The 15,814-nt window shown below is 32.7% G+C and overlaps 2 protein-coding genes across 2 annotated transcripts; both read right to left on the reverse strand.

Moving 5' to 3' along the window:
* Positions 1-708: 708 nt before the first annotated feature.
* Positions 709-3,769, reverse strand: LOC116135466 (RNA-binding protein 48). Its single transcript, XM_031421183.1, has 8 exons — positions 3,590-3,769; positions 3,425-3,508; positions 3,257-3,337; positions 2,974-3,113; positions 2,751-2,865; positions 2,539-2,668; positions 1,223-1,285; positions 709-1,113 (listed from the first exon to the last, which is right to left on the reverse strand). The coding sequence occupies exons 1-8, from the start codon at positions 3,649-3,651 to the stop codon at positions 1,036-1,038; spliced, it is 753 nt and encodes a 250-aa protein (XP_031277043.1). The 5' UTR covers positions 3,652-3,769; the 3' UTR covers positions 709-1,035.
* Positions 3,770-7,547: 3,778 nt separating this feature from the next.
* On the reverse strand, positions 7,548-10,076 carry LOC116135499 (DNA (cytosine-5)-methyltransferase DRM2-like). Its single transcript, XM_031421214.1, has 5 exons — positions 10,020-10,076; positions 9,616-9,724; positions 8,892-9,010; positions 8,061-8,792; positions 7,548-7,973 (listed from the first exon to the last, which is right to left on the reverse strand). The coding sequence occupies exons 1-5, from the start codon at positions 10,074-10,076 to the stop codon at positions 7,548-7,550; spliced, it is 1,443 nt and encodes a 480-aa protein (XP_031277074.1).
* Between the last annotated feature and the right edge of the window lie 5,738 nt (positions 10,077-15,814).

The following is a 15,814-nucleotide window of genomic DNA, read 5'->3' on the forward strand; positions in this document are numbered from 1 at the left end:
GTCTCTCCAACTTATGCGTTTCAAATAAATTTTAGCTTCGGGCACGACACACTTACGATTTTTCTAGAAATATGTTGTTACATGGTTAAAGAACAAGACAGTGACATTATCATAATTTATAAACCAAAGAAACAGTCCTTTTAGTCAAAGAATTAACCGTAACTAAGAGTATTAAAAAAAAATGTAAAAACTGAACCAAACTAGTAACCAAACCAAAATCAGTTCGATTACGGTTCAAAAAATTTGAAAAGCTAAATTTTCGGTTCGGTTACCGATTCGGAAAAAAATAAAAAACGGTTAACCAAAATCGATTTTTTGAACCAATTTTATATATATATATATAAAATAAAATATTATATTATATTAAATAAAAAAATAATAATATTTTTAATGTATTGTTAGTAATAGTCGATAGATATATATGAATGTTTAATTTTTTATTTGAATATGTATTATTTATATTTACAAATTAATTTAAGAAAAAATAAAAAAATTTAAATAAAAAAAAAGGGAAAACAAGTTCAAAACAGGTTAACCGCTTTTTTTAAAAACTAGTTTTTCCTCTAAACCGGTTCGGTTTCGGTTCGAAAATTTTTCCAAACCGAAAAACCGGTTCGGTTAAAAAAAGTGGTTAACCGGTTCGGTTAACCGCTTTTGAACACCCCTAACTAAGAGTATTAAAGGTCCCAAACACAAATAGCATTGAGATAAATAATGATACTTGATTAACAAAATACTAATGAAAAACTTACAAGTTCTTTCTGTATATATATTACAAGAAAAAAAACAAAAGCACATTACTGAGCAATATTTCAACAATATACAGAATGTGCATTACATTTGATACCGAAATAGAAAAAAATCAAATCAAATGAAAAAAAATCTGTTATGTAAAGAATCAAGAACTAATGCATACTTTACAGGTGCCGCCATATAATGTATATACTTAATCCATTGAGGTTGCAGAAGCAACATAATAATGGTGGCAGGAAGAACACTGAAAAATCCGATTGGTTCTCTCCACCCAAAGAATTTTCAGATCCTCCTCCTATTGTCTACTCTCATTTTCTTAGATGCAGGTTCAGCTTGTAGATGCTCCGTACTTGATTCAATCTAAAGCAAGGAAAAGAAAAAGGGAAAGAAATGGAATAAACTTACCTTCCACAGAATACAATAGTAACTAAATCCCTTGAAAGAAAATTATGTTGTATAGCTTTATCACCTTATTCAACTTCTCCCTGACAAAACGAACTGTCTGATTCATTGATTGGGATGAAAAATAATCCTGAGATCAATTACAGTAAACATAAACATCAGGCTTGGGCAATTGAACATCAAACAACTTCCAAAACTTTGCATGATAAGGTATATTGTTAAGGTGTCACTGTCAACTAATATTTATCCATATCATGCCTAATAAATGCTCTGGCTGACCCCTAAAAGACGGACACTAAAGATAACTTCAATTTAACAGTGACAAACCTTAATCAGAGGAATAATTTAATGATATTAATTTCAATACATTGAATGTGAAGCAAGATGAATACAACATACTGAAGTTGGAACAGCACTGCAGCAGGAATTTACGGCCTCGCTGTCCAGCAGTCAGAAATATCTATGCTAATCGAACCCGATGTGAGTATAAAGAGTACATTTGCATGTAAATGGTGATAACTAACACCTAAAGAAGTTTGATGCAAGCAGAAAACTACTCCTTTAGTTTACAAGAAAATGCCGAAATTGAATAAACAACTCAATGCCACAGTATTGCATAATAAAACAAAGACGCATCGACTACCAGAACCAAGTCTCATCCAGTTTTAGGTAACATATCTCGAACCAGTAAGTGTGAAACTGAGGCTGCAATTTCAATTAGTTGACCTCAATTTACAAACCAAAAGGCCAAGAGAACGAACTGAATTCAAGAAAATATATGACTTGGGTTTGAAGAATGTCAACCCAATTAAGGTGGAACTCAGCATGGATTAACCATTGCATCAACCTAACCCCATATAAAGGTACGACATAAATATCCTATCACAATGGTTATGTAAGCTAGATGTATTGTAAAAATGAAAAGTTATTAAACATAATCACGTCAATAAATGCTGCTTTCTTTTACGTCATATATTACAAAGAATGTTCAAATTTCAAGAATACTTTTGTATCTTATCCTTTATAATATTTTTAAAAGAACTTGAGCTGAATAGATATTGTCAATTCATACATTCACAAGAAAAGACAATGCACTCAAGGAGCTCAAGATGAAAATTATGCACTCAATGCTGATCAGAAAAATGCTGATCTAGTTCAATCAAACTTGGGGTCAGCAGCATGACCTCAGAGCCTGAACATAGTTGAGTTCTGCCCTGATCTCCAATTTGGGCTTTGGCAGTCTTTGTCCAAACTAACCAACCTACCCAAATCTGGCTACATTATTGTGAAAGATACAGTAGCAATAACCATTGCTATATTGTGCAACAACTTCAGTCATATTTTTAAAGTTTGGCATGAAAGTAAAGAAAAGGACGAACATACCTTATCAGAGGAAACTCTTGTGACTGATGAATCATTAACTTGATAAATATGTTGTGATTTACTAGAGTCCCCACAGAAAGTGATAGGAGAATCATTCACTTGACAAACACGGTGTAATTCTCTAAAGTCCCTACAAAAAGGAAAAACAATCTATCATATCTAACCAAAAACAGCCTTCAAGACTGCTAAACTGAAACATAAATTCATATTACATTTGTTTAGATGTTATTTTTTGGGAATTTAAGTTAAATTGAGAAGGAGCTTCAACCAACAATGAATCACTTAAACTGCCAGAATTATGAACCGTTGGCGCTTTGGATCTTCCAGCTGATATAAAGACAAAAAGGAAAAACAAATTGCATGAGATAAAAAGAACCACCATCCATTCACTTTCATAAGTAAATAGTTTTTCAGTGAATAGAAATCTAAACTTACGGTTCAATCTAGCTAGAACTTCCTTTCTCCTGCTTTCTAACTTGTCCTTAGTATCATCCACACTCTCAAAATGAGGAGCATATGAAACCTCCAGTCTATTTCCAAGAAAAACAAATTTGTCCAGTTTTCTTTTCGCAAATCTATCAAGTTGGACAATACCAAACAAAATAGTTTAAATTAGAAGCAAAAAAAAAAAAAAAAAAAAAAAAAAAAAAAAAAAGAAGACGATTTAAAATAACATCACGATTAGAAAAAAGATCACTAGTAAACTAGTTTTATTCACCTGGCATTGCTAAACCGTTGAAATTTGATAAAGTAAACGTCAGTAAATGCCTCACAGTCCTCTGCATCCATCGGCTTACATCTAAACATGCAAATGCCTAAAATTAACCTAACATTACATATTACAGAAACTAATTATAACAAACAAAGACAGAGAGAACTTACTTACTCATTAATGTCTCCATAAGTAGCAAACAATTTCATCAAATCATCGCCACATCCTAATGCTGGAACGTTTCTCACAATCAAATATCTGGAAAGTATATTAACCATTAGTAAAAGTTGAGACAAACAGGAATTAATAAAATTTAGCAAGTTAGTAAAAGAGAGAGACCTAGATTCGTCGCAGACTGTATATACGCGCACAGCAGGAGGCTCGTCTTTGTATCGACGCATGGTTTGCTCCTCAACCCTAGGGGTCTGTGTACGTTCAACAATTTAACTTAATCGGGATTTCTTCTGGAGAGATACAAGGTTTAGTGAAATCGCAGTGAAGAACGATACACCTTCGGAAAGAGATACATAATTTCATTTAATTGACGGACGTTAATGATGTTTAACGGTTAAAAAATAAAATGGACATAACACACTTCTTAATATAATAAGAATAATATTATGTATACTAACTAATTTATACTAATCCAAATATTAATATTGAAAATTTATGTATACTAACTAATTTATATTAATCCAAATACTAACATTAAAAATTTAAATTTTCTTTGAGAGAATTTCAAATTTTCAATATTAGTACTTGGATTAGTACAGATTAATTAGTGCATATATCATTACTCATATAATAAAGGGAGAGCGACGTTTCCCCACCCAACGTTTGGCAAAACGACCCTTTTCTACAATTCAAGTTTCAAAATGACACTTTCCTGTCTTTGTTAGGTTCTATTATGTTTTTTGTTAATATTTTATTGAAAAAACGACAATACCTTAATATTTGACTTTATAATTTTTTAATTAGCCAAAAAGTCAAAAAAGAAAAAATAGTTAACCCCACCTAAAAAGTTAGGATTAATGTTATGAAATTGTTTAAAGTTAAATAAACCTTAATATGTATTTATTTATTTATTTATAATATCATCAATATTTCATCACTATTATTTAATAATTTACTAAATTTATAATATTTTTTATTTTTATAGAAAATTAATATTCATAATTAATTAAATAAGCAAAGAAAAAAAAATCTTTATATTTGAACTAATAAATAATTAAGTAAAAATTTTGATTTAACTAAATTTTAATTTATAATAAATTATTTAAAAGTTTTTTCGTTTTTTTAATTAAATAATAGAAAAAACTAACCAAACTTGAGGAAAGATGGGAAAGCGTCGTTTTGTCATAACTTAACAGAACTTTAATTTAACTAAACTATGATGTTGGCGCCGATGTCGGTTTTGGAATTTAGAGTAAACCGCAGGAGTGGAGAACGGTTTGTCTTCTCTTCTTTTCCTTTGAATTGATGACAGAGTTGTCGTTCTTGTCTCAATAAAGAAAATGACACGTCGTCCTATTATTTGAAAGTTAGTTCGCATTTTAGTAATGATTTGTAGTGTGACTAAGAAGATGTGGGCAATTACATTCATATACTACTACTCTTCTTCTGACACATGTAAGAAATAGATAAATATAATATAAAAAATGTTAAACTTATCATTTGTACAAGATTTTTTTTTTATTTTTCTATGTTTATGTAAAATCTTGCTGGGGTCAGAGGCCAAGTGGAATAATATTTTCTCATGGGTACAGTACTCTTGGAAGATCAAATACAAATTATCTTTGTGTTCAGAAAAACTTTGAATATAAATAGGATAAACATACAGAAGAAATTTTCATAAGCTATGTTTTTTCATTGCACATCTCTTTCAGGAGATTATCGCTATCGGTGCAACTTTGTGTAGACCTTTTCTTCTCACCACCCAAGATCAAATATTAAATACGCTCGTTTATGGTTTTTGCATTTCCATTTCAATTTTTCTTGTGTAGGAATTCGCAAAAATCTTCCTCAGTTACCAATTTTCTTGTGTAGGAATTCGCAAAAATCTTCCTCAGTTACCAATTTTGCCGAATTTTAAGCCAGAAAAGAGAGCAAATGGTGATTAGGAAAGAGAAACTTGAGCCCCGTTTTATATAAGAAACTAAAATGAATACACTAAATTGATAAAAAAAAAAAAAAAAAAAACATCCGAGAGAACCCATAATTTTGGTAACTTAGAGGCCATTATAATTGTACGATCGTTTCTTATATGAGTAATGTCTTTAAAATATATTTTGCTGTTCGGACAAAAAATAATACCTTGGGGGTTCCCAAATCAGAAAGACGAATATGAAGACATGCAGTCCACAATAATATATGACCGAATAAGGATAAGAGTAATGCTACGGACACAGAAATTTTACATCGAATTTTTGTACCAAAGGACATGACAATTAGTCAGACGCGACCATGCTAGAGTCTTTCGTGAATGAACAGTCGTCCAATATTTATGGACGCCCGCTCATATTTAATGGACTACCGTTCATATTATATGGACGGGTGTCCATTTACTATAGACGAACGCCCAAATTTTAAATGAAAAATAATAGACGTCCGTCTATCTTATATGGACAGGTGTCTATTTACTATGGACGGGACGTCCATATAAGATGGACGCCCATCCAAAAAAAAAAATTTAAAATAAAAACTATGGACGTCCATCCATATAATATATGGATGGACGTCCATGTTCAATGGACAGACGTCCCTTTTAGATGGACGCTTGTCCATTGTTTTTAAACCATTGTTTAATTTAAAAAATTTTACACCAACATTTGAGTCTCAATCCAAAAAGTAAATGTCGTCATCTTCATTAAATTTTTGTCTATATTCAAAGTAATTGGACAAGTGTCATAGAATATGACACTAACTCAATTAGGATTCACAATTAGTGCATTAAATAAATTTAAAAGTTAAAATTTGTTAATATTATAAGAGGACGCCCGTCCTCAAACAATTTAGGCCAAATTTTTTTAGTTTAAACTATGAATGGGCGTCTATTCTAGGTGGACAACCGTCCACATAATATGGACGGGAGTCCATTTAAAATTAACGACCGTTTATTCGTGAAATATTTGTTAACGTGATATGTGACTCGTTTAATTCAGTAGACACGTCGTTCGATGTAAAAATTCGATGTAAAGCGTCAGTGTCCGTAGCATTTTTCTAAGGGAGTAATGCTATGTGTACTGACTAAATTGTATTCATCTAAGTACTAACAATTAAAATTTTGAATTTTTATTTTTAGTTTTTGGGAGGAATTGACGTGGCAATAAAAAAGGTATGCCATGTTAGTTAGTACTTGGGTTGTATGGTTTTCAGTTAGTGCCCGTAACATTATTCTTTCCAAGGATAAAAGCGTCAATTAAAGAGATAGTATCAGCCCATAAAAATAAGGTGGATCTAAGGAAAAAGTCAAAGAGCCCAAAACCATATGAATTTCAAGTTAAAACCAACTTCCCTAAGAATGGGGAACTGGGAATAACAAAATAAAAAAGCACCTGCTCTTATTATCATGCCTTGTGATAAAGTAAATGCACTATTGAGCCCCAAAATTAGTCATGCTTCCAAAACCTAAAATACAAGTAACCACCCATGATCCAGATTCCTTAAAAAAGGGGTACAAAGTTGAAGAGAATGGACAATTCCAGTTCTACTACACCAACGAAGCCAAATTAACTATACTTAGCCTTATGTACTACCATTCTATAAATTTTTTTTTTTTTTTTTTTTTTTTTTTTTTTTTTTTTTTTTGTAACTGAGGTTTTAGGGCTAGTTTACGCGTATTTCAATTTATTCTCAGGGTCCATTGAATACTCTATAAACTCAAAGGATCGGGTAAGCCATAATGTTATTGTGGTAGGTGGTCCAAGGTTTGAACCGAAAAACTTAAGAAAGTGAGTAAACCTATTTGATCGTTAAACCAATCCCTTGGGTTTATCATTTTGTATTTACTTCACACTTTTGTAATCTCCATCAATTTCATATATTTGTATCTATTATAATTAAAGGGACAATAAAGAATCTTATCAATTTCGGACATTACATTTCTCGCGCAAAAGTTTGCGATAAATGACTGGTATATGACTCTTCCTTTCAAATCTAATAACATAAAACCAAATGAAAATTATAGATAATGTAACGCACTACAGAATATAGTGTGTCAAGTGCACATTTGCACAGAAGCTTTACCAAAAATAAGACTTCACAAAAATAGAGAATCAAGTATGTAGGTTCATTGAGCTTATCCCATTATACATTTAACAAGGTCGAGGATGCGAAAATACTCGTAGAATAGAGATGAATGCTCACCTTCAAGCCCAACTCTGCTCACTCTGTTGCGGCCACTGAGGTTATTGCATGGACTTCCACCAATCAGAAGATCAAATCCTCCAAATAAGCTCACATACTGCTCCAACTTGTCCCAGGTGACTTCTTGGACATCTGCAATTTCAATTAGATTTCCACACTGGTTTGTCTCTTTCCACCAGCCCCGTACAATATTTCTGTTCACCTCAGAAATCTCTACTGACACCACATTCTTCAAAGGAATCCCAAGTCGATGCAATGCAACCTCCGCTCCACCAATGCCAGAGAAAAGAGAAAGAACATTAATCCCATTTGGAAACTGTTCCTTCAAGACAGAAAGGTGGTAGGCAACTGTGTCAACCTGAAATCAATTTTTGATTTACATCAGGAATTCAATATATACTGCTTAATTTATCCCAAATGCAAAGGCTAAAAAAGTTCCAATTACCTGAAAGGAGTTTCCCAGAGCTGTGTATCGATCTCCATTACATACTCCACCACCCCTTGTATGGTTCCTTGGGAATCCCATTAACATCTCCATTTCATTAGGTTCAATAGGTGCAACTTTGTTTCTTCCAACCCAAACCAAATTCCATTTTCTGCATTCTGCAAGCACATACGTTTGAACATGGCGAGGAGGTTCCGGTTCACCATCGTACTTCTCAAGCGCTTGCCTTATCCTTTCTGCGAGTTTGGCGCTCCCACTCTTGGTATGAATGCAATTAAGTGTTGTTCTTCCATCCCAAGAAGGCCACCATTTTTTTGTCCACGGTATAGCTTCCTGTATAGTGCGCGGGGGTCTTGGCGTAAGAGGAAAGCGGTTGTGAATTGGGAGGTTATGAATGTAACCTCTTTTTCTTGCACAAGCACAAAAGTAGACAGAATCAACAAATTCTGGTTCAATGTCATACAAAAATCGAGATATTTTACTCCAAACTCCCTGGGGAGTAAGAGCCACGTTTTCATAATAAAAATAGGGAAGTCTTTTAGCTGCCTCCGGAAGCTTTCTCTCAACTATAGGCCATGATTCATCAGGATCACAAAATCCTATCATTGGGTTAGGAATGTATATCCTCCGCTCGGTTCCACACTCTTGCTTCTTCGAACTTCTCCAGAGACCTCTGCTTCCCTGTTTTTCAAGTTTCCTCTTGTTATTACTGAGAAATTCAAGGTTCCTTGGCTACCGAACGCCGTCAAAGAAAAAATTAGTTCATGTATAAACAATAAACATGCACATCGTTAGCTTCACAAAAAACTGAGGAAAGCGTTAAACCATTACATGTGAGTATGACTTCTCATCCTCCTCATCAGGTAATTCTCTAATGCAGACATCCAATTCCTTTTCCAGTTCAGCAGCATATATGAAATCTGTCAGTTCAGCTATTTGGGTATCTGGACCTGCGATTTTTTTAGGGGTTAAATATTAATACGATCTTTTGTTTATACATGTTTTATATGCAAGTTACCAGTAATATTTACCAAATGTCATACAGGGTAAAAGCAGAAATACTATAATCTGCTCAGGAAATAATAACATACTTCTTTTGCTACTTTCCTCTTACATAGTGATCATCAACTGATGCAGGGAATTATTGAAGTGGAAAAGAAAATGGTATACGTATGGAGATTGTGTTTTTACCACAACAATCTTTTCCTTGTGAAAATGAGATCATATTGACTCAAATTCATAAGAGGGAGTGGAAGCATACTAAATAAATTAGGATTAGATCACTTTATATGAGCAACAGCAACAATTAACATCCTCCCTCTTTTTGATAAATTGAGTAAAATATGTAAGCTTAAGAATCTAGAACCATGCAGTTAAAGTTGGGTAGGCAGCTAAAAATCTAAAGCATAAGATTATAATTTTAGACCCTGCTCCTCCATTAGCTCTTAGCGTTTATTCTCAAAATGTACTAGACCAAGAAACATTAATAAACATAATATAGAAACATATTTTTTTCTTCAAAAGATCACAGAAAACCTTAGTACTGTAGGCATACCACACTTATCCATAGCAGTCAAAGCCTCCTCGGCGGTATATCCCATACCCACCAGAAGCCACAGTTTCTCCTCCTTCTCTAATGATTTATTTGAATATTTGTTATCAGGCTGGCAAAGCAAAGATCATAAAGAGCGAGTCATATTTCATATGCTGAACCGTTGAAATTGCTCAACCTACATATTTTGCCTATAATATATTTATGGTATAAGAGGAGATCATACCATTGCTAGCTCTTAAGCTCCTAGCTTTGGACAAAAAGCAGCTTCCACCCCCAAACCCACAAATAAACTGAAAAAAAAAAAAATATATATATATAGTTTTATGAACAGTCAGGATTTGTCAAGATAATCCAAATACTCTTTTCGATTCTCATGCATTTTTTAAGGTTCATGCATATATTACATATAGCTCAAATATATTTCTATCATGTCTTTTAGAATCTGAAGCAAGATTGAACATCTATGAAAATATATATGTCGGAGATTACTAATCTTCGGTCACTCCGATTCCCTTGGTTTGTTCTGAGCTTCATAGCTGGAGTAAATTAACCGCAGGGAAAATAGATTTACAGAAAAAGGTTCTCTTTACATATATATTGATTACAATGAATAATGAATAATAGAGCTATAAGCATAGTAGATTATAAGGAGAAACCATATATACTTGTGTTTTCCTTCCTTCCCCACCCACCTATCCTCTTTACCAGGTTGGATTTTTGCACTAAAATTCAATGAGACAAGTCCCTACTTCGCTATGCGAGACCGGAAAAAAAAAAAGAACCAAGGCTTTTTTCCTTAAGAGTAGTGGGAAGTGATTTAGAAGGTAGTTTTTTGGTCTTCAGCGTAGCAGTCCGTGGGCAAAAGATGAAAAAGAATGGCCGTGGCAAAAGGAACGAGAGGGAGAGGACGAATGTTGTGAGCTAAGCAAAATGCAACCTTTGTGTAACAGAAAAGAAATAATGTCAGCTCCGGTACGACCACTAACCCGTTTTTGCGAAAACAACCGGAAAATATGAAGATGGGAAAGTGTTATAAGAGAGAGAGAGGAGGGAATTCATGTAAGTAGCTGTAACGTCGTGCCATGACTATTAATTTCGTATCCGGCTATCCGCTCCACTCTACTCCCCTCCACTCCAAAACATGTCCAGATAAGCTTCAATAAGTTAATATCTTGGGACTATGAAAACTTATTAATTAATTAATCGGTATATTAATTAATCATATCGGGATGTTCTTTATTTTCTTTTTCTAAAATATTAAATTTAATGCAAATACATATTTTATAAAATTAATGTGGTATAAACAATAGCAAATAGAAATAACATTAATGTGGCATAAGAATTAGTCTATAGAAAATTGTTTTCTCCTTGTAAATATCATACTTTATTTATTCTTGTTATCTATAGGAAATTGTTTTCTCTGTGTAAATATCATACTTATTTATTCTTGTTATATATAAATATATGATTGTTTTTTTCTTGGCACTCAAGCAATTCACAATCCCTTTCGAAATCTTCTATCAAAATTTTTCAAGTTCAAGTTCAAATTCAATTAGAGGTGAGGTATAAGAAGACATCAATTTTAGAAGGAAACAAGTAACATTGGAGTCATATTTTACAAAAGTCTCTTAATTGAGTCATGTATATATATATAATTTTCATGTATAAGAAGAATATTAATTTATATATCAAGTGGTATCAATGTGTTTTTTTTTTTTTTATTAATTTACCACATTAGTCCTAAGTTGGGATCGATAAAAAAATATAATTTAATCGAGGTTGTTAATTTATCGAGGTTTAACTGTTGAATTACCCTCACACACTTGACTTCTTATCATTGAGATCATTGGCCCATAAGTTGACGGGAAAAGTGAATTTCTCTTTTTTTCTTTTTTTTTTTCTTTTTTTTTTTTTGGAACGTAATATATTGGTTATTAAATCTAATGCCTAAATGGCATAAATATATTGGTATAATATATTGGTTATTAAATCTAATGCCTAAATGGCATAAATATATTGGTATATAGGTTTATTTCTCATTTATTAAAAATTTATTGAGTTTGACTTCTTATATTTATTTTCTATCATACACTCTAAATACAAGAATTAATAGACATTTTGTATATTTAATACTATAAAAAAAAAAGTAATATCAAGAAAGTATCAAAGATACAAAGTACCGCATGATTGAGATCACTAGCCAATATCTTTAATGGAAGGGTAAACTCCCTATTTTTTACCTTTTCAAGTAATGTGCTTATTAGTTATTAAATATAACACTTAAGAGGCGTTTGAATCATATAATGTTTTTATTATAGGGATATATTATATTAACGGAAAGAAAAATCACCTTGAAGATTTCTGTGAATATTTAGAAAATGTGTTTGGTTCGTTCAAATAAATTGGTGAATAATATATTTGGTTGGAAGGATAAATGAGTGGGTATGTTCTATAGATTATTAAATTACCCTCCTTTTTAAATATTAATATAATAGTATTATTATTATTATTATTTGAATCATTTCTTTTAATCCCCTACATTTGAAATTTTGCTAAACACCACAGTCATATTTTAATTTGTAGTAAAATCACCTTCACCCACCCCAAGCCACTGCCGGCAGCCAACCACCACCATCACCACCCGTCGCCGATAGTCGACAAAATGGTGCATGACTGGTCGTATATGGCAGTCGTGCATCGACAAAGCCGAAAATGGCCATGGATCACAAATCCATGACCGAAAAACAACCAGATCTATGGTCATTTCATGGCCATATCTTTTGCCATGAAACGACCATAGAAACGCTAGATCTGGCCATTTCCAACCATGAATTTGTGATCCATGGCTGGAAAATGCCTTACCGGCACACAACCGACTAGATTCCACCGATCGTGTACCATTCAGCGACTGACGCCGGCGACCGGGCGGCTATAAGTCACAGTCGGCGGTAGTCTTGGGTGGCTAGAGGTATTTTGTTAACTTTTAAACTTTTTTGTGACTAGGGGGTTTTAGCTAATTTCTCAAATATAGGGGGGCTGGGTAATTGTTATTTGGTAGACATTTGAGGGTAACTGTGTCCGAAATGGTTTTTAATTAAGGGCAAAATGAGTAGAAAAATCAGATTACCCCGGTAATGTTTTAATAATACCCCCTAGCAAGGTAATAAGAGTACTCCCCACATTACCAACAGTAAACACTATTTGCAATAAAAGATTACCGTAATATTTTATTACTTGCAAACTAAACTCAAGAATCTTGCAAAATGAACGAAGATTACCCCCGTTATCTTATATACCCTCGATCCAAACGACCTTTTACGGAACCATTTGGTTCAAGGAATATTATATTATGAGAAATGTTAAATTAATGGAAAGATAAATTACTTTAAAGATTAATGGGAATGTTATATAAAATATGTTTGGTTAGATTGGAATAAATTGGTGGGTATGTTATATTGATTAGAGGTGGAACAAATGGGTCGGCTAGGCGGGTCAACCCTAACCTAACCTGCATCAACCTGGGCTTGACCCGGCTCGAGTATCCCCCGTTGGACGGATTGGGCCTTCATAAGCTAACCTGGTGACCCGATGGGTCTTTTTTTTTTTTTTTTTTTTTTTGAAATAACCTGTCCAACCTGCCGGGTTGGACGTTGTCAACCGTAGGTCAACTTGATGGTTTGGCCGTTGGGCCAACCTGCCGGGTTGGACGTTGTCAACCGTAGGTCAACTTGATGGGTTGGCCGTTGGGCCTAAAAAAAAAATTAATTTTTTTTTTAAAACCCACTTTACCCTTCAAATACAGTCGTTTTATAGCAGTTAGAGAGGTTTTTTTGGTAATTTTTTTCCCATTTTTCTCTATAAATAGGGTCTAAACTTCTTATATTTGCTCACATCCCAAATTCTCTCATTCTCTGTATAAAAATCTCTCAAATCTCTTTGTTGTCAATTTGCTCTCATTTTAATTTTTATTAGTTTTTGCAATTTTCATTTCATATTTCCAAATTCCAATTCTCCTTCTTTAATTCTTTTATATCCATTTTTTTTTAACTAGAATTGATAGATATTTCCATCCCACCATCAATTTCAATGATGAAGAAAATTATGCTAGTCCCCTTGAATTTACTAACATAAACGTAGTAGATTCAAACAGTCTCGCTTTCCCATTCTCAGAATTCGATACCCCTCATAATATACCCCCTTCTCCCCATGCTGCTATAGCTCCCGATGGTTCTAGAGGTCGTTCTTGTAATCATCGTCCTCGTCCAATTGGAGCTACTGGAACCGACGACAGGCACACATTAGACGTTTAGGTGCATTTCGAAAAGTTTTATGAGATCGAAATTGGAGTTCAAGTGAAGAAAGCAAGATGCAAGTATTGTTGACATATTTATAAAGCTGATGCAGGTAATGATATTAGTACTTTAAAAATGCATGCTAGTAAACATATAAATCATCATGGAAATAGAGAAACCAATCAAAGTCAAATAACTAGTATGAGTAATACTTGACGTTATAATTCTGATGTATATAGGTGAACAATTAGTTTTATATATTGTTGCAACTGATCAACCTATTCATATAGCTGAAGATAAATATTTTGAAAGATTTATTAAAAATTCATTTTTACTAGAATTTAAAACTTATTCTAAAATTGCAACTCGGAATGATTTAATAAAATTATTTAAGAAAATGAAATTAGAATTAAGAAATGAAATACATAGTTGTCAGGTTAGTGTGACTCTAACCGTCGATATTTGGAGTGGTAGAGCTAAACAAGATTATATGTGTGTGACTAATCATTGTTTTGATAATGAATGTAAATTAAATAAATTTTTATTGGGATTTAAATTAATGGATGTGGATCATATATTGTTCACAAAGTGATAAGTTTAACTTTAGATAATGCAAGTGCTAACAGTAAAGCTATATAGTTTTTAAAAATAATTTTTTCTTTTTATGATAATTTGAAGTTTTTTCACCAACGTTGTGCATGTCATATTATTAATTTAATTGTAAAAAATGATATGAAAAAATTAGAAATAATATTGATGGAATTAGAGACTATTTAGCTTAGATTACTAGTAGTAATATAAGAAATGTTGAGTTTCAAGATGCTTATAAAAAATCAAATTTGTCTCTTAGAACTTTTGCATTAGACATGTCTGTTAGGTGGAATAGTACTTATTTAATGTTTAATTCATGTCTACCTTATGCAAATTTAATTAGTTATTTTGTAGCAAATCATAGGGGTCCTCATTATTTGGCAGAGACTGATTGGCATATAGCTTAAAAATTTCATTCTTTTTTTAAAACCTTTTATCTTGCCATTTTAAAACTTTATGGTGTGTAGTATCCTATTAGTCCATTGGTAATACATACAATTATAACAATTTCATATTTATTTACTCGAAACAGAAACAATAAAATTTCAGCGAGACCAATAGAAGCATTAAAATTTAAAAAATATTGGAAACCCATTCCTTTTCTTTTTGGTCTAGTTGTCATATTTGATCTTAGGATTAAATTAGCGGGTTTATAAAATGGCTTAGACACGTTAAGTGAAAATTTACAAAAAGAAGCATATGCTAATCAACTAGGAGAGATAAGACAGTGTCTTGGAGATGTATATTTGCAATATGAAAACAAGTATGAGAATCAGCAAAGAGGCACAATACCCAAGGAAGTAGCAGCGGAAGACACAAATGAAGACTTTGACTCTTGGAATGCATTTAATAGGCAGAAGAAGACTCGAACCCAAAGCACAACCTCCTCTTCAGAAGCATCAACAACGAATATAATGTCCTCCATGCAGTTGTAGAGTAATGAGCTTCACCAATATTTGGGAACCCCTGACTTGCTATCAACAGATCCACAACAAAAAGCCAACTTTGATGTCTTAGAATATTAGAAAACCAGAAAATATATTTTTTCGGTATGATCAAGACTTGCCTTGGATGTTTTATCTGTTCTTGTCTCAACCGTCTCATCCGAACAAACATTTAGTGCAATGGAAGAATTTTAAATGAAAAGGAGGACTAAACTTTCATCAAAATTGATTGAAGTCCTCATATGTTTTCTAGATTAGAAACAATTGCGCGATCAAAATCAATACGAGGTTGTCAATGATACTTTAATAGAATCATTTCAATTTTGTAATTTAGATGATACAGATGAGGGATGTTATAATCAACCCTCAAAT

The sequence above is a fragment of the Pistacia vera genome, unplaced genomic scaffold (assembly GCF_008641045.1).
Source record: "Pistacia vera cultivar Batoury unplaced genomic scaffold, PisVer_v2 Contig30, whole genome shotgun sequence".
Taxonomy (NCBI): domain Eukaryota; kingdom Viridiplantae; phylum Streptophyta; class Magnoliopsida; order Sapindales; family Anacardiaceae; genus Pistacia; species Pistacia vera.

Bases quoted from the DNA above. Each gene is read 5' to 3' on its own strand.
- LOC116135466 (XM_031421183.1), bottom strand. From the start codon at position 3,651: ATGCGTCGATACAAAGACGAGCCTCCTGCTGTGCGCGTATATACAGTC. The intron at 2,866-2,973 runs GTAAGTTTAGAT...TCTTTATATCAG, and splicing joins AGTTCTAGCTAGATTGAACC to CTGGAAGATCCAAAGCGCCA. The intron at 1,286-2,538 runs GTATGTTCGTCC...AATTGATCTCAG, and splicing joins CAAGAGTTTCCTCTGATAAG to GATTATTTTTCATCCCAATC.
- LOC116135499 (XM_031421214.1), bottom strand. From the start codon at position 10,076: ATGTTCAATCTTGCTTCAGATTCTAAAAGACATGATAGAAATATATTT. The intron at 8,793-8,891 runs GTAATGGTTTAA...GGCGTTCGGTAG, and splicing joins ATGAGAAGTCATACTCACAT to CCAAGGAACCTTGAATTTCT. The intron at 7,974-8,060 runs GTAATTGGAACT...AATTGATTTCAG, and splicing joins CTCTGGGAAACTCCTTTCAG to GTTGACACAGTTGCCTACCA.